The sequence below is a fragment of the Amblyomma mixtum genome, chromosome 8 (genome assembly GCF_055824585.1).
Source record: "Amblyomma mixtum isolate Tamu chromosome 8, ASM5582458v1, whole genome shotgun sequence".
Taxonomy (NCBI): domain Eukaryota; kingdom Metazoa; phylum Arthropoda; class Arachnida; order Ixodida; family Ixodidae; genus Amblyomma; species Amblyomma mixtum.
The window spans coordinates 93033601-93051707 of record NC_143019.1 but is presented as its reverse complement, the minus strand read 5'-3'; the positions used below and the strand labels follow the sequence as shown (position 1 = coordinate 93051707).

General features: G+C 48.4%; 1 protein-coding gene across 1 annotated transcript; it reads left to right on the top strand.

Annotated features, from left to right (window-relative positions):
• The first annotated feature begins 110 nt into the window (after nucleotides 1-110).
• Nucleotides 111-16861, top strand: LOC149333516 (T-complex protein 1 subunit delta-like). Its single transcript, XM_089558703.1, has 9 exons — nucleotides 111-319; nucleotides 2854-2906; nucleotides 3958-4047; nucleotides 7558-7666; nucleotides 9593-9857; nucleotides 11209-11344; nucleotides 13952-14427; nucleotides 15362-15596; nucleotides 16598-16861. Exons 1-9 carry the CDS (start codon nucleotides 205-207, stop codon nucleotides 16727-16729), a joined length of 1611 nt encoding a protein of 536 aa, XP_089414829.1. The 5' UTR covers nucleotides 111-204; the 3' UTR covers nucleotides 16730-16861.
• Nucleotides 16862-18107: the final 1246 nt, after the last annotated feature.

The window sequence follows — 18107 nt, the reverse complement described above, 5'->3', positions numbered from 1 at the left end:
AAATTTTAATTAGTTTTTTCGTAGACAAAATATTACAAAAATTCATTATTTTAGTTATTACTTGTTATGTAATAGCAATGTTAACACATTGCATTTTCTGCAGAATGGTTATTCTGCGGGTCAGGCCGGCGAAGCTTTTGTCGTTCATTTGCGGGCGTGAGTTGGGATTTGTTCTCGTAGTTTCCATCAACAAAGACTGACAAAATGAAAGCGCCGACGCCGGTTTCATCCTATACGGGCGGCACTGGTGACAAGGCATCCTACAAGGACAAGGATAAACCGTCGCAGGTCCGTCACAGTAACATGACCGCCGCCAAAGGTATGTGTGGGTCACACGTGCCTTAGGCCTACACTTATGGGCTGGACGCCGCCACATGCGAATCGAATGGGGCTATCTTCCTTCTAACCGATGGGAAAATGACTGCGGACGGCCTAGGCGATGATTGTTGGCTGCGAATGTATCAATTAACGCTCATAGCGGGAGGTCTGGGTTCGTTTCGATCCTCGTATCGAACATCGATGAGACAGATGCCCGGCGTTCGCCATATAAGGCAAAATAACAGAACCTCCGTTTTTTATTGCCTTCTGGTAGCCACTTGTGAATGGTGTTTAGCGGCAGTGAATGTCGGACGTTATGTTTAATCGTTGCTTCAATTTTCGCGTCCGCGATGCTTTCTATCTGAGCAGTTCGATGATTACTCATTTCATTTGCAGGTGAAAGTTTAGTACTGAAGTTACTTGCTGCGATGTTAATTGTGCATAATTTCGTGTTACGTGTCGAACAAAGTGGTGATTGGGGAGCGGCAGCCAGTAAAAACTAACGCAAACTATCGCCGTTAAAGGGAGGAAAGAAAAAGCCCATTTCTAGCCGGCGTCTCAGCCCATGGTTTGTTTAGCAAAGAAACAGGAAAAGAAAATAGGTCGATGAAACAGAACTATCAAAAGCAGCAACAATAAAAAGAAAGGGATAAAAGCTGGATAAAAAAAAGTTGTTCTTGACAAATTGTTAGTGTGATCGAAGACCCTGTGTGCCATTGTCCATTTCTTCATAGTTCTGAATATCTTCTACACAGCTGCTAACTCCTAGTTGAGGGTCTCAGAATGCTTGAAAGCTTGTTTTCTTAAAAAAAACAGTTATCACATCAGAGCGGACCATTCGCTATGTGTGTCCGCCGCTGTGGCTCAGTGGTTACGGCACTTGGCTGCTGACCCGAAAGACGCGGGTTCGAACCCGGCCGCGGCGGTCGAATTTCTTTGGAGGCGAAATACCATTCGCTGTGCACAAGTGATGACTCCTTGCCATATCATGCCTTAGGACACTTCTGAGTCTCTACGGTGACTTGTGTTGCAAGCTTTCTGATGTGCATAGCAGTTTAACTTACTCTTACCCTCCCCTACACTTGTGTGCAGCAGTAACTACATTGTAACAGGCTTGACTGGTGCAGCCGACTGCTTGCACAGCCATCACAGCGGTTGCTGTATTTTTTAATGATGAGCACTGTGTGCCAACTACAAGCTTAGAGGTTATTAATCGTCCTGGCTTCTTTTGGGAGAAAACTCAGTTCCAAATAGGTCGTTAGGTTTCTGGAAGAAGGAAATGCTTGAATAAATGGTAATGTTTAGCAGGCATTTTTCGGTTTGGTGCATAGCATCTCTCGCTGTTCACGCTTTTACAAAGCCTTGATTTGGCTGACGTTTGTGTCCTATTGACATGGGGTAGTAACAAGTTAGGGGATTAGTTTCTTTCATCCTCTCCTGTCATGCATCCTCCAATTGCTCTGGTAGCATTTTCACTATTGTTTGATATTTTAGCTTTCTTTTTACGTATGGGTCTGTGTTTTGCGATGGCTGCCGCCAAGCCATTAACCACCAGCATCTGCTGTTACTACGTACTACTGCTGTAAACTCAGCACATTATTCTGATCCATTTGTCAAGTAGCCTGTTGGAAGTGGTGGGCGGCATTGCAGAAATATTGCTTTTTTTTTCTTTTAGCTATTAATAAATTTGTTTGTTGGAGAAGTGCACAGAAAAAATACAGAGGAGGTGCCGAAGCAAAACTGATAGGGGGACGTGCTGTAAAAACTGAAGTTTTTAGTGGGCAACTGAAAATGTTTTAGAATTCAGCGAATTTAAATGAGCGGAATGTGTGAAACTTGCAGGTAAAGCATGCAAAATCTTTTTGCCCTAGCTTTTGAAATGGTGACGTAGTTGCCGACTAAAGCGACGTCTGCATTCAGGCTTCTCGGCAGTGCACAGCGATGGGCAGAGGCCACAATGATGACGTCATGTGGGGCGTTGTCAAGTTTGCAGCAAAGAAACTATTGTTCCAAGAAAGAAAAAGGATGCCGTCGAAGGCGAAGCTTACGAAGTGTTATTTGACGTCGTGTAATGGCAGTGGCGAAGGCAGTGCACATCTGAAATTTCGGCAACAATGACATCACTGCGAGCTTTCCCGCACTCCTGCAATGCAGTGAGGGAAAGCCTGAACGTCGTCCTGGTTTCAGTCGGTGATTATGTCACCATTCTAAGCGCTAGCGTGAAACTACTTCGCATGCTTTACATAGAAGCTTCATAGATTCAAATTCTTGAATAATCTCGGAATTCTCAAAAAACCATTTCACCTTCCCTTTAAGGCTCCATACCTGAAACAGCATTCCATTACATGTTCCGGGTCACAGTCATTGTGCCCAGTGACTTTGACTGTTCATGTGCTGCACATGTTTTAGGTGTAGTAACATTGAAGGTCGTCGTGGTGTTGGTCAGCAACACGGTTTTGCATGGTACCGAGCAAAATTGGCATAATTTCGTTGTCTTTTTTTGGCTAATTAATCTATGGAACTTTTGTTTTCCAGCTGTGGCCGATGCCATCCGCACAAGCCTGGGACCTCGGGGCATGGACAAAATGGTCAGTGTTGTCACCTTTGAATGCCAGCCACTTCGTACAGTTTTGCATCCAGGGTCGAGTACAAGCATTTTGCGAAATAACGTTTAGTCAGCACTAGGTGTTGGGCGAAGGGATGGGCGCACACAGGAACGAGATCACCACAGAATGCGCTGCCAACAAATCTTCCGCTGCAGGTTGAGCTACTTTGAGGAGGTAGTTATTGAGGTTAATGAACTTATGTCTTGAGCACATTGAACAGTGGAATAGAAACCTGCATATTTAGGTGATAATAAGACAAACATAGGACCTCTTACAGAAGTGTGCAGTTAGAGCAATGAAACTACATAATGAGAGTGCATCGAAAAGTAAATGTTTTTAATTACATACGTGGTAACTGTTGTAAAGCGCAGATGCCTGGTGTCAGCTTTTGGGGCGTACCTTCCTGCAGTGAGGTTCCCTTTGTTGAGAGTTCCTCTAAGCGCGCTAAGCCACCTCCGGCACTGTCTCTGGCACGAGTGATGACCTTGCTGTCAAATATCGCCTTAGGACACTTCTGAGTTTCCACGGTGATCTACCCTGCAGCTGTTCTGACTTGTGTGCCTGGCAAGACGTCCGCTGTGGCTTAGAGCAAGCACCTGTTCAGTGCTGGTCTGAACTGGGCTGGTGTCGTGTAGGTGTGGACTTTTTGGACAGAGGGGAATTTGTTGGGGACATTGACATTGCCATTTCGATTATCACAAGGGTCCGGCATATTGTTGAGGAAGAATAAAGGAAAGTTCCAGTTTTAGGTGCCCCATGTCCTCTCTCCTCGAGTTTGGGCATTGAAGCAAGCCATCCACTGCCCGTTTTGGTCAGCTTGCGAGGGGTTTAGTGATTGTTATGCAAATTCTCCAATCACCTGGGCATGCCAAGCTTGCTGGACGGGCGGAATGGCAGCACTTTCCCCTGAAGAAAACTGCAAATGAGCAGGTTGCGGCCTATGCCTGTAAATGTCTTCCTCTGCGTCTGTTGCAGGTGTGCGTTGTGCGCTATGCGTTTAATCAGCTGTGCCTTCTCTGGTGCCTGTTTTCAGATCCAGGCAGCGAACGGGGACGTCACAATCACAAATGATGGTGCCACCATCCTGAAGCAGATGCAGGTGCTTCACCCCGCTGCAAAGATGGTATGCACCACTCTCCTTTGCCGGAGGGGGTTCTTTTTTGTGCCTCGCAGGTTCGGGAAATGTATGCTGTCCCAGGGAAAGCTGCCCTAGGCATTGAGTGTGACAGATGCTCTGGTGAGATTGGGGTGCTGCTAAGGCGTTTCTGAATGGACAGGAGTTAATCCTATTTAATGCGAAGGCAAGATAACTGCTGGTCCTTAAGGGTAACGGAGTGGATTCCAAGAGAAGGCAAACGAAGCTGGGGGCGGCAGAAAGTTAGGTGGGCGGATGAGATTAAGAACTCTGCGGGGATATGGTGCCCGCAACTGACAAAGGACGGGGTTAATTGGAGAGACTTGGGAGAGGCCTTTGCCCTGCAGTGGGTGTAGTCAGGCTGATGATGATGATGATGAACTACTTTTTGGGCGCGGATTTAGTAGGAGTGATCCGCCCTACAAACTTCATATCATAACGCCACGTGTACTGTTTGCTTCTCGAAATCTTGACGAGTCACAGCACGAAAATGTGGCAAAAGGTAAAATGAAGTCTGGGAGGTGCCAGTCACGGCACTTAGGACTTGTCGCTACGAATTATGTTTGTGTTCGCTTTGGTTTCATGGCGAACTACTTTTTGCGTGTGGACTTAGCCTGCGCGAACAGGCGTGATAGCTTTGGCAGCATTGCGTGCCATATATGAAACGGATTCTTGCAGAGACCTCCATTGTGTTGTCCTGTGGGAATCAAAATGCTGCCATTGTTTTTCTTACGTGTGTTGCAGCAGTAAAATGCAAAGAGTGATGTAAGAAGAAGAACGAGAGGCACTTCTTATTTCCCTGCGAGGCCCCTCCCTGGTCCGCTGGGTAGGCTGAGGTGCAACACAACTGACGGCCAGCTGGACCTCTTGCGTGCGCCGTTTGGCGCCAGTGGCCAGCTGGCCCACAAAAGCCTAGCCGTAATAGAAACATTAAATGCTTTCAGCTCCTGTTCTCAATAAGTGTAGGTGAGCGTCATCTTGGAAACAGCGGTGAGTGTGAGGCTGAACTCCAAATTGAGACCTTTCTGTGTGGACTTTAAGGGGGCACACTGGTGTTAAACCTATTTTCCTTGTTTTTAGTCTAATCTTAATGAAAGTGCACCACCTTGCTCAGCTTTTTTATACTGATTTCAACAATGGAATTACCTCTCTCATAAATTAGTCGGTTCTCCAGATAATTAATTTTAATTAGTCATTGATCAGTGCCTCTGTGCCAAAAGAACTGCTGAATAACAAATCATCTTTAACCCATGGCTACATAGTATGATGAGTAGAGAGTGCAATAATGAAAACCATTTTTCTGTTTTACCCCCATTAGTAATTTTACAGCACTTGGAATATCAGTGTTCAAGGTGTGAATGTAATGCATCGATAAACTTTGCGAGATTATAAATTTTTGAAGTGCGATTGAACAAATCTCCTTCGATTATTAAGGCGGAAGCCTTTAATGCCTCATCGTTGTAAGCAGGAGTTGTCGACAGAAAATGTCACGCTTTTCAATTGGTCGAAATGCTCGTGACGTCATAGTGCGCGAATTTCAAATGGGGCCAATTGTACTTTGGCTAGTAACCATGCAACCAATCAAAGGGATCGTATAGTGATGCTCCAACTAAGTGGGATTGAGTTTAGTTAATTGGTTAATTAATCAATTAGCCTAATTAAGATAGAGGAGAATGAAGAGGTCAGAAGACAGAGGAAAAGAAAAGAAAGAAAGACACGCGTCGCAGCGACAACAGCGTCCGCGGAAGGAGACGCTGCTGAAACAACAGATAAGTACGAAGCCGCGTTCGCTCCACCACCACGCACTTCCCCACTCAGTTCGACGTAGCTCGTTTCATATACGTTGTGTCGAACATCCTAGACAGTTCCAACATTTGACAGGTGAATGACAGAACACGATGGATAAAAATACAACGATATAAATATGAAATAGCCTAATTAACCTTTCTAGTTAGACCGCATAAATCAATAAAACCGAGAACGAAATTGGTCGAGTTGGGGAATCGAACCAGGGTCTCCGGAGTGCGATACGAGCACGCTAGCCACTCCGTAATGCCAGCTGAATGGTTTGGAATGAACAAAGGCGCATCTAGCTAATACGGCGTCTTCGTTCACTCCCATCTTCCCCCTTTCCCTTACGGCGAGGTGCAGGTGTCCACCCAGATATGCGAGAGAGATACATTTCCTTTCCTCAAAAAATAAATTTACCGTCCAGCAAGGCGTACAGCCGAATTGGCGATGGCGTTCTGTGGACTCCCTGGCAGCGTTGCAAGACGCTGTCGCGTTCCACTCTTACAGGCGAAGCTTAACATGTTAACCACACGTCAGTAACACACGCAGACAGCCAATGGACGTGTCATTCGCTGGTAGCACTTGAATCATCATTCACAACCACATTCGTGGCAGAATGCTGTACTCAGGCTTTCGCCTTGCACCACTTTAGTCGCCAAAGTGACTCCTAATTTTTTGCACACACTGTGCCTCCAGCTTCCATTAGCGAACAATGACATCTCTATCTGTTCTAGATATTGAGATATCAACATACGGAGACAGCCAGAGGTCCGAAATTTTCATGCCATTAAATTGTGTGCTCCTGCATAAACTAAGCCCACACGATGATCTGAATTTAATGTTATGGTGAAAATGCTGATTTCTTGAAGGAAAAAAATTGGTGCAGTTGGAAAATAATAGCTGTAGATTCCACAAATGTCATTTTTTTTATACCCAATTTTTTTTTATTTTTTGGTCTCAAAGAGCAGTGTCCCCCCTTAACCCAGCAGAATGAGCTATATATACCCTAACCCTGACCGAATTCCTGCCAGCGCTTGTGTAATTTTTTGGCCCTGCCCAGATCTGTTTGGAGCAAGGGTGACGTGCTTCCGAAAACTTAGGACGTCAGTTTCTCAATCTAGCTGGGCTTGGTGTTCCCCATTAATTCCTGGCTGAACACATTGTTCTTTAATGGCACCAAGTTCATTTCATTTATTTCATCCTTGAAGGCCCGAGGGCATTACATGAGGAGGGGCTACAATTGGTATAAAACGCGTAAAAAACGCACGCACATTGAACACAACACTACAAACTTCAAAAGCTAACAAGGAAAAAAAGTAAAGAAAAAAATTCACTTGCGGCAGTGGGCACAGATGGAAGTCATAGAGCAATGCATGGTAAAAGTGACGAAGTATTCACATATTCTGAAGATGATGGGTGAGTTTAATGCCCGTGCTGCCATTTTGGCTAACCAAAATGACGCTTTGGGCGAGCCCTACTGGCGTGAAACCAGGTCCTGAGTGCCAGAAAAAAAAAACACTACAGGCTGAACTTGTCATGAGCCAGAAATTGGTCTGCTTATGATGAGCCTGCCTTGTCCAAGTCTACTACAGGGTCCCTTTGACGGGCAGCTCTTGCTTCTTCCTTGTTTTCCTGAACAGTAAGAGGGTGCACACGTTTGCGCGATGGGTTGTGTGATGAGTGGTTCCCCCGTCTTGTCACATGCAGCTGGTGGAGCTCTCCAAGGCACAGGATGTGGAGGCCGGTGATGGCACCACCACGGTGGTGGTGATCGCTGGCAGCCTGCTGGACGCCGCTTCCAAGCTGCTCCTCAAGGGTCAGTCACACTGCCTGCTCATACACGGCCACGTGTTTTTTTTTTGTTTTTTTTCTCCTTCTGCATCAAACCCACCACTCCTTGCAGTATTTGTTTCCATGTGTTCGCGTGGATACGATGAGGCTAAAAACTAACATGCAGAAAACCAAAGTAATGTTCAACAGTCTAGCAAGGGAACAGCAGTTTGCAATTGGTAGCCAGGTGCTGGAAGTGGTAAGGGAATACGTCTACTTAGGGCAGGTAGTCGCAGCTGATCCAGATCATGAGAGGGAAGTAACTAGAAGGATAAGAATGGGGTGGAGCTCATATAGCAGGTTATCTCAGATCATGAATGGCAGTTCATCAATGCCCCTCAAGAGAAAAGTATACAACAGGTGTATACAGTAAAACCCACTTATAACAATACCGGTTATAACAATCTATTGGATATAACAATGGTCAGTTGCGGCACCGTCAGCTTTTGCATGTGTTCTATGGTATTTTCGGCACAACCGTGTTATAATAATTATTGGTTATAACAATGATATTTCCATGGCACTTCAGTATTGTTATAAGTGGATTTGACTGTACTACCGGCAGTCACCTATATTGGGCAGAAACGTGGAGGCTAACAAAGAGGGTTCAGCTTAAGTTAAGGACAACGCAGAGAGCTATGGAAAGGAAAATGATAGGTGTAACGTTAAGAGATCGGAAGAGGGCGGAGTGGGTGAGGGAACAAATGTGGGTCAATGATATCCTAGTTGAAATCAAGATGAAGAAGTGGGCTTGGGCAGGGCATGTAAAGCGAAGGCAAGATAACCGCTGGTCCTTAATAAGGGTAACGGAGTGGATTCCAAGAGAAAGCAAACTTAGCAGGGGACGGAAGAAACTTAAGTGGGCGGATGAGATTAAGAAGTTTGCGGGGATATGGTGGCCGCAACTGGCAAAGGACAGGGTTAATTGCAGAGACACGGGAGAGGCCTTTGCCCTGCAGTGGGCGTAGTCAGGCTGATGATGATGTCCGCACAGCTTGCAGGAGGAACTTGAGTGTGAGCACGCTCGTGAACGTACAGGGAGTGTGCAATGTTTGACGGGCTGTGGGAATTGTGCTGGGCACAGACTACCACAACATAATCGTGGTGAACGTAGCTGCGTTCTGCTGTGCACAGGATGTATTGGAAGCTTCTGTTTTGAATGTCTAGTTTCGGGATTCGCGACTAGTTTTGAGCTGAGCAAATTGTTCATGCCAGCCAGGCCTATAGTCTAGGCGAAGGGGGTCTGCTGTTGAGTTGCATTGAATGGGGCAGTTTCATTCACTCGTCTTTTCGTTCACAAAAATGCGCTGTTTTCCTGTGGCAGGTATTTCAACACTCCTTACGTGTTTACAAACTATTTTTGGGAAACTTTCGGCACTTCTTTTTCATGGTCAGTCCCCTCAAGTGATCTTGTAGGAAGTGTACTCATTTGCCGCCGCGGTGGCTCAGTGGTTATGGTGCTCGGCTGCTGACCCGACAGACACGGGTTCGATCCCAGCCGTGGCGGTTGAATTTCTTTGGAGGAGAAATTCTAGAGGCCCGTGTACTGCGCGATGTCAGTGCACGTTAAGGAACCCCAGGTGGTCGAAATTTCCGGAGCCCTCCACTACGGCGTCTCTCATAGCCTTAGTCGCTTTGGGACGTTAAACCCCATAAACCAACCGACCAAGTCTACCCATTCGTGCATCCAGAGCTGTGCACTTTATCTGGGAGACAGTGACGGTGCTTGCCGCATGCGTGATGAAGCTTGACAACTAGCCTTAGGACACATCTGACCCTTGCTGATCTGCATTGCAAGCGTTCTGATGTGTGGCAAGCCTAGTGTCCGAGAAGCTTTTCAACCTTTGAGGACACCAGCGATGCGGTCATCGTTGCTGGGCAGGCATTGTGTGAGCCCGCCTCGTTCCTGCAGGCATCCACCCGACCACCATCTCGGAGTCGTTCCAGTCGGCGGCGTGCATGGCGGTGGAGGTGCTGACGGACATGTCCCACCCGCTAGACCTGGCCGACCGGGAGTCGCTCCTCAAGAGCGCCACCACTGCCCTCAATTCGAAGGTGGTGTCCCAGCACTCGTCCCAGCTGGCACCCATCGCGGTGGACGCCGTGCTGCGGGTGGTCGATCCGGCCAAGGACACCAACGTGGACCTGCGCGACATCAAGGTCATCCGCATGCTGGGGTCAGTCGGGGGAGCTTCGCCTGTGCATGAGTGCTGGGATCCCTTGGCCTCCCCATGTTTGAGGGAAAAGCAGTAGTGTGGGACCTGTTGTTTCCTACCAAGTGGCCCAGAAAGGGAGTTTAGGTTTAGGTTTAGTTTAGGTTTAGGGAACATGAAGGGGTCCCCTGCGGTGTGTTGAATCACTCCACTGATCAGTCATCACTGCAGTAAACAAAATCAACATTGTAAGTGTTAGAATTCAGAATTGTAAGCAGAAGTATTTTTGATACATCTGACAAGAGAGACACTTCAAAATTTTTTTACTTCTCATTACTTTTATATCGTGATTAGCCTTTGCTTAGCTTCAGCAGCAGTATTTTGTTATTGTGAAAGAACAGCATGGGGTGGTCACGGAGGTGGGCAGAACTTCACTTCTAATAAGAATGCAACTAAGCTTTTTAGGCACAGGTCTAGTTCAGCGTGCCTCCGCTGTTAGTGGCAGTATACAGAGGTCGACACCATGTAGAGGTTCTTGCAGCAAATTTTAACGCTGTAACTTGCAAGTTTTTTATGTAGAGGAGCACCATTGCTGTCTGCACTTGTGTGCACTTTGCTACCCTTTCCCACACACATGATGAATTCTTGCAAACTACGCCTTAGGACACATCTGAGTCACCACGGTGATCTCTTCTGCAAGTGTTCTGATGTGTGGATGGATTGGCAGGGAGATCGCATGTATCAGCCCCCTCTCTTCGAAAACATCACTCTTTGACTCTTCAGGGCAACGCTGTTTGGCACTAGCACATCTTGTAGCTGGAAGAAATATGCATATGGTTCAAACTTGTTAGGGCAGCGGCACATCGATGACCCACCTCTGACGTTGAATTCTAATGTTACTTGTTGGTTTCATCCCTGAAACTGTCAAACACCCATCGCATGCTTCTCTGTACATCTGTGTGTTGCATGAGGCTGGGTTCATGTAGGATGCCTGCCCCTCTGCCTTTCTCCCAACTGGGACCCGCTTAGGACGTGTATACATGTCCCAAGCGGGCGGAGTGGGTGAGGGAACACACGCGGGTTAATGACATCCTAGTTGAAATCAAGAGGAAGAAATGGGCTTGGGCAGGGCATGCAATGCAAAGGCAAAATAAACGCTGGTCCTTAAGGGTAACGGAGTGGATTCCTAGAGAAGGCAAGCGTAGCAGGGGGCGGCAGAAAGTCAGGTGGGCGGATGAGATTAGGAAGTTTGCGGGGATACGGTGGCCGCAACTGGCAAAGGGCAGGGTTAATTGGAGAGGCCTTTGCCCTGCAGTGGGCATAGTCAGGCTGATGATGATGTGTATACACGCGTGTGTGTTCTGGGGTTTTTCAGTGGCACGGTGGAGGACACGGAGCTGGTGGATGGCCTGGTGTTCACCCAGAAGGTGGCCGGCAGCGGGGGCCCCCACCGGGTGGAGAAGGCCAAGATTGGGCTCATCCAGTTCTGCATCTCCCCACCAAAGACCGACGTGAGTGTGGCTCCTCCTCTCCTGGTGCCGGGACTGTCCAAACAGTATTGGGGACCGTTGAAGCACAGCACGTTGGTGAATGCAGCCCGTGCCTTCCCACCTGCAACAGCGGTGTGCTGAATTCCACACCTGCAGTGTTGACGCAGTTCTAGTGTGCCAATGCAGTATTGATGTGGTAACATTTAGGTAGCCCTCTCGCTAAAAATTTGTGGCTTCTCTGTCATGAAATTTCCTGGTTCACGGAGAGAGGTCACATGACATTGTGACGTCAGCACAGCCTGCTCAACCGGGGCAGGTGGCAACCTGGTGGAAAGGCTAAGGACCCCACAGTTTTGGATGTAGGCCTACCTCTGAAGATGAATTTAGGTAGATTAGGGATTTTTTGGTAGATCAAGGTGGATTAGTGGGTTGGATTTGTATAATCACATATGACTACCAAATGGGAGGCTTCTAGAAGGCGATGTCTCATGCATGCCACATGGGGGCAATGGAATTGGTTGCAACCGGAGTTTTGATTGGAAAATCAAAAGAACATTACACGCTCATTGTAGACACCGCATTAGGCAACCTAAATACTGTTGCATATTCTTCATGAATGTACAGCCAGGCCCACTTATAACAATACTGGTTATAACAATATATCGGATATAACAATAGTCAGTCGCGGCACCATGAGCATTACCATGAGTTCTATGGTAAAATAAACTGCTTATAGCAATGTTGTCAAGGCACATTATTGGTTATAACAATTACATCTGGTAAGTGAGTGTCAACCATAATAGAAAAAAAAAAAGGAAATGCTACAACCACACCAGCAAAACCATGCTTACAACACAAAAACGCGCGTGTGTGGGGCCGACCAACGGACTGAGCCGGCGCAGCAAAAGAACCCGTGACCACGCACTCGGAAACGCTGCCACCGGGCGCGCCGAGGATGCTTGCATGTTGCAATGACACAGGCAGGAGAAATGACGGATGCGTTCCCCTGACCAAAAGGCCCATGCAGACAAGAAAGTAGGGAGCATGGTGGGGAGCCTTGGCAGAGCAGTCCATTATTTCTTTCTGCTGCACCGCTTGCAGAAAGAAATGCGCAGAAGCATTTTTCTTTGTTTTTACACTCTGAGCTACGGCTGGCACCAGCAGCACGTACATTGTCCCATCTTGCCCTGTTCTTCGCTGACTTCCCCATGGTCCCCGCTTCACAAATTTCACGTGTCCAAGGGGCAGGAGTCATTGCGTCAGGCGAGCTGCTGCATTGCTGCATTGGCTACGTGCGCCACGCGTACTCTCAATCAGTCGGTGCAGTGCGCGCGCGTGCAGCCAGCATGGTCCTGAACTTCCAATTAATGAGCTTTTACAGGCATTAGAACGATCAAACCCCTCCGGGTATATACTGTCAATAAATGCTCGGAAGTGTGTCACCTTTTCTTTTTTTCGGCACAACCCTGTTATAACAATTATTGGCTACAACAATGGTATTTCCATGGCACTTGAATATTGTTATAAGTGGGTTTGACTGTAGTTGAGAAGGCCGCCAAGCTTTTGGATTAGTGGTTTCAAATCTTGTTAGCCTTGGGGATCCGCAAAGGTTTTCAAAAGCTGCTGAGGAAATGGGTGTCTTGTTTTCTGCGCTGTCCTGCCTAGGATATAAGGCTTGACTCCCTAAAAATTGTCACGAATAGATAATGTCCAAATTAATCCTTTATGACTGGCTGTGTAGGGAAACAGCCTGCTATGAGCAACCACGGTATGATTAGTGACATACTAAAGTGCTTCAAGGAAAGGTGGGGGAGGATGCGTGGATCAGTATTATGAACACTGATAAATTGGTGTCTTCAGCTTTGCTTGACTGTGCTTTTGGGTGTGACAGTTGATTTAGAGGTACGTAATTAACTCACCATTGTGGCAGGAAACTTTGAGGCTAATAAAAGGCTTGAAGATCAGTTGAGATCAGCACAGAGAGTTGTGTAAAGGAAATCATAGTTACAACGTTAAGAGACTGCAAGAGAGCAGGAAATGGTTTAGGGAAGAGACGCGAGTTAATGACATCCTAGTTGAAATCAAATGAAACGGGCAAGGGATGTAATGTAGGATCTTGGTGATAAGAACATGTTTGGTTCGAATTTTGCGATGATACGAATTCATGAAATTCCCTGGCCACAGTACATTGTCCTCAGTGTGCCGAATTCCGGATGTTCCGAGCTCTCTCCTGTGCCAATACGGACGATACAAACACGTAAGCCGCGGCCACACCATTGAGCACTGAGTGCTGCTGATACATCACCGACTCTGTGATCGCTAATCGTGCGATGTGCACCGCGGGCGGTGAGCGGCAATGCGTGGCCCGCATATCGTTGATGTCTAATGATGATCGGTATAATGGGTGACGATGGTGGGCATGATGGGTATGGTGGGTGATGATGATGGGTATTGTGGGAGATGATGGTGGGTAGGATGGATATTAAGAGAGGGTAAGTGTATCACTGGGTGGCACAGGGTCAAGTGGGCACATGAGATTTGGAAGTTTTCAGGGGTAAGGTGGCGGCAGCTGACGGGGCTGACGGGATGGATATGGGAGAGGCCTTTTGTCCTTGCCTGCCCCTGCAGATGGACCACCAGGTGATAGTGAGTGACTATGCGGCCATGGACCGGGTGCTGCGGGAGGAGCGGGCCTACATCCTCAACATCATCAAGCAGATCAAGAAGACCGGCTGCAACGTGCTGCTGGTGCAGAAGTCGATCCTGCGGGACGCCCTGAGCGACCTGGCCTTGCACTTCCTGGCCAAGATGAAGGTGCTGGTGGTGAAGGATATCGAGCGGGAGGACATTGAGTTTGTGTGCCGCAGCCTGGGCTGCCGGCCCATCGCCTCGCTGGACCACTTCACGGCGGACGCCCTGGGGTCGGCCGAGCTGGTCGAGGAGGTCACCACGGGCAGCACCAAGTTTGTGCGGGTGACGGGCGTGGCCAACCCCGGCCGCACAGTCTCCATCCTGGTGCGCGGCTCCAACAAGCTGGTGCTGGAGGAGGCCGAGCGGTCCCTGCACGACGCCCTCTGCGTCGTCCGCTGCCTCATCAAGCGCAGGCAAGTGTGGTGGCAACAGCTTTTTTTCTTGTTTGGCAAGGGCTCCACAAGTGGAAGACAGTTTGAAGGACATCTGGCACCCTAGGGTGTGTGGCAGAGTAGCTAAATGCAGGAAAACCTCGTTGATTCTTTCCAATTTCTTATGGTCCTTGGTTGGCAGCTTTGTAATAGCCATGCGCTGTAAACAGTCATGGGTGAAGTCTCGGTGTACACGAATGACAATATTCCGCCAAATGAAAACTTGTACAGCTTAGCCGTTCACTACGGCGTCCCTCGTAGCCTCAGTCGCTTTGGGTCGCTGAAGCCCCGTAAGCCTGAACCTAGCTGTTGCTGTAGAACTAAGTTATGCAGTAAAATTCAGTAATAAAACTTTTGTCTAACAAACCAGCAGCGTTGTTTTCAGACTTGTTTATTTTAATCCTCGACGCTATTGAGGCTGTGCTTGTGGACAGCATGGTGTGTGCGAAGCCCGAGTGTAGTGATTGTTCTGGACATAGTTTGAGGCAAGCATCTTCTGCAGCTAACGTCAGTAAACACCCAGCCAGGCTTTAAAGTGGCACAAAATTCACCTCTGTAGCAAAGGCATCACTTGCAGTATTAGAGAGTAATGAGCATTGCTCAGCAGTGGTGGTCACACTGCCACGGTGGCTCAGTGGTTATGGTGCTCGGCTGCTTACCCGAGAGACAACAGGTTCAATCCCGGCCGCGGCGGTTGAATTTCGATGGAGGAGAAGTTCTAGAGGCCCGTGTACTGTGCGATGTCAGTGCACGTCAAAGAACCCCAGGTGGTCTAAATTTCCGGAGCCCTCAACTACGGCGTCTCTCATAGCCTGAGTTGCTTTGGGACGTTAAACCCCATAAACCAAACCAAACCATCAGAGGTGGTCACATCCTTGGGCAGTGGCCACAGCTAATTAGTGTCTGCTCTCTGCAGGGCGCTGATCGCAGGTGGTGGGGCGCCCGAGATGGAGGTGTCGCTGCGGCTCGGAGAGCGGGCGCGTACCCTGCGGGGTCTGGAGGCCCACTGTGTGCGGGCCTTCGCAGAGGCCTTCGAGGTGGTGCCCTACACGCTGGCCGAGAATGCAGGCCTGCACCCCATCGCCACCGTCACTGAGCTTCGCAACCGGCACGCTCAGGGCGAACGCGACGCCGGCATCAACGTGCGCAAGGTGAACGAGGGCTGTTGAGCACTTGCCGGGTGGTGAAGTAGTTGTGTGGGGTGACGGCCTTCTTTAAGGAGCCAGAAACTGCTCCCGAAGCACGAGAAATACGGTTTTAGTTTTTTAAACGGTGGCCTTGAGGTAGTTAATAGCCTGCTGCTTGTGCATGTGACTGCAGTGCCCGCCACACGCACATGATGATCTCTTGCCATTTTGCCTTAGGACACTTCTGAGTCTCCACGGTGATCTGCTCTGCAAGCTTTCTGACGCCTGTGTGGTGGGGTTGGTCCAAGGTTGCACTTGCAGCAGGAACTATATCTTGTGCTGCAACCATGTGTGCATAAAACTAGCATGCCATAATGGTGAAATTCAGTGTAGAGGTTAACCTCACATGGAATTGTCACTGTCATCAACTTTAACTGGGGCTACCCTGAAGACAACTTCATTTTGGATACCTGTACATGAGTCTGTTGTTAGTCGTATTGCAATTTTGCCTTTGGACCCTTCTGACTCTTCAAACATAAAGAGCCGGTTTCGTGTACTGGTGTATTGTTACCAGCTGTTATTTTTTTTTAAGTTGTATCCTGCTATACGTGTAGTATTAGAACTATCAGCGGACTTCAAAGGACCCTGAGATGATTTCAGTGGGCATATTCTTGGGCTTGCCCAGATTGCCCACTAACATTGTCGGGGTGGGGGACGTGGCGATATGTAGCTTTAGGTAGCGAGCTATTGCTAGAGGAGATTTCTAAAAATATTAGTAAATTATAGGGTGCACGCCGAGCTTTTACATTTGACTCGAATCCCCGCAAAGACCACCTCTACAGATCCGTTGCTCTAGAGTATACCCTTCTAAATCGTTTCATGGTCCCTTTAAGTAGCCTACTTTAGATACTAAATTGTCACAATAACTCTTCCGCACTCAGGACTAAGAGTAATAACAGCAGAGGTTTGCTTCGGTGTTGAAACAGCCGAGTCGGGACTGACAGGGGGAGTGTGTGTCAATGCAGGGCTCGGTGACCAACATCCTGGAGGAGAACGTGGTGCAGCCGCTGCTGGTCTCGACGAGTGCCATCACGCTGGCAGCCGAGACTGTGCGCAGCATCCTCAAGATCGACGACATAGTCCAGACTGTGCGCTGAACTCTGCCACCAGGAGGCAGCAGCTGGGCTGTGCCTTCTCTTTCTCTCTCTCTCCACTCCTTTCACTGCAGCAAAAAAGACACGCCCCGCTCCACCGGTGGGCCCCAATAAATGTGCTTTCAGAACAAGCTATATGTGGCTCTGCTCCGTTGCTCTTTCACCAGGGGCTTCGATGCCTGCAGGTGGCACACGTGTGCTGCACGAGTTCGCCAGCAAGAAAGGTGCTTCTGCAGTGCACTGCATCATATATCCTACAAGCTGTACTTATGTCAGTAAAAATATTCATTAGTGCAGAAAAGACTGTCTAGCCTAGACCACTGGGTTATTACCGTATTTACTCTCATAATGATCGCACTTTTTTTTTAAAAGTTGCCGCAAATTTAGGGGTGGGATCATTATGGGTGGTTAAATTTTTAACAAAAAAATTTTTGAGCCCCGAAAAAGCAAACAAGTTGCAGGTCAGACTACCCTTATCACTCGGGCGCGCTACCCGCGGTTACGCCGCCAAACGCGGTTATCGCGAACCGAGCTCTGCGATCTGGCCCGCTTCAAGAACGTACTCTTCGCACTAAATCATGTTCCAAGAGCAATTGACGCATCAAAATAGGCAGTGTGTGCTGCGCGACGGCACTTTTATGCAGCCTTTGTATAACAGCAACGTTCCGCAGCGCCCAAGCTACGCATTTTAGCATTTTACCACCTACCACCGTTACGCCAAAAAATGTCCGGTCCCTACCGCATCGTTAAAGTAGGCGGCAAATTCGGAACGATCGCAGCACCAGATTCCGCGAGCTTACCGCAATGATGCCGCCTGCGAGCGCGGCGGACGACGGCGCTCTGTACTCCCTAGTCGTCGCTAGGCCTAACTTGTTTCGTATCGAAGCCACAGTGGACGGTGCTTTTGAACTGTCCAACGCTATAATGAATGTTCTGCTTATGGTGCTGCCTTGCTGACAACCTAATTGTTTCGTATCAAAAGAAATATAAACGATCGATTTCAGCGAAGCCTTAGAACGGAGCTGGCGTGCAAGCAGATCGAGTCACTCGCGCTGGAACGGCGGCAGTTGCTACGCGACTGCGAACGTAAAACTAGCTTGTATCGCAGTTATTACTCCTACCAGCAACTCGGTACAGGCCAGCGATCCTCAAGGAGGATTCATTTCTGACGTTCCCGTATCCCAGGGCTTATTATTTACGAGAACAATAAAGTTCAGCCGGATCACCGCGTCACTCGTTGCACCGCAACCCATGCAATGGTGTCGAGCCTCGCGACAACGGCCAACCGTGATTCGAGATTACCGCAGATAAGTTTGGTATCCGCGATTGAGCATCACCGCATTTAGACTGCCCGTGTGACCGCAGGTCAGCCAACAGGCGG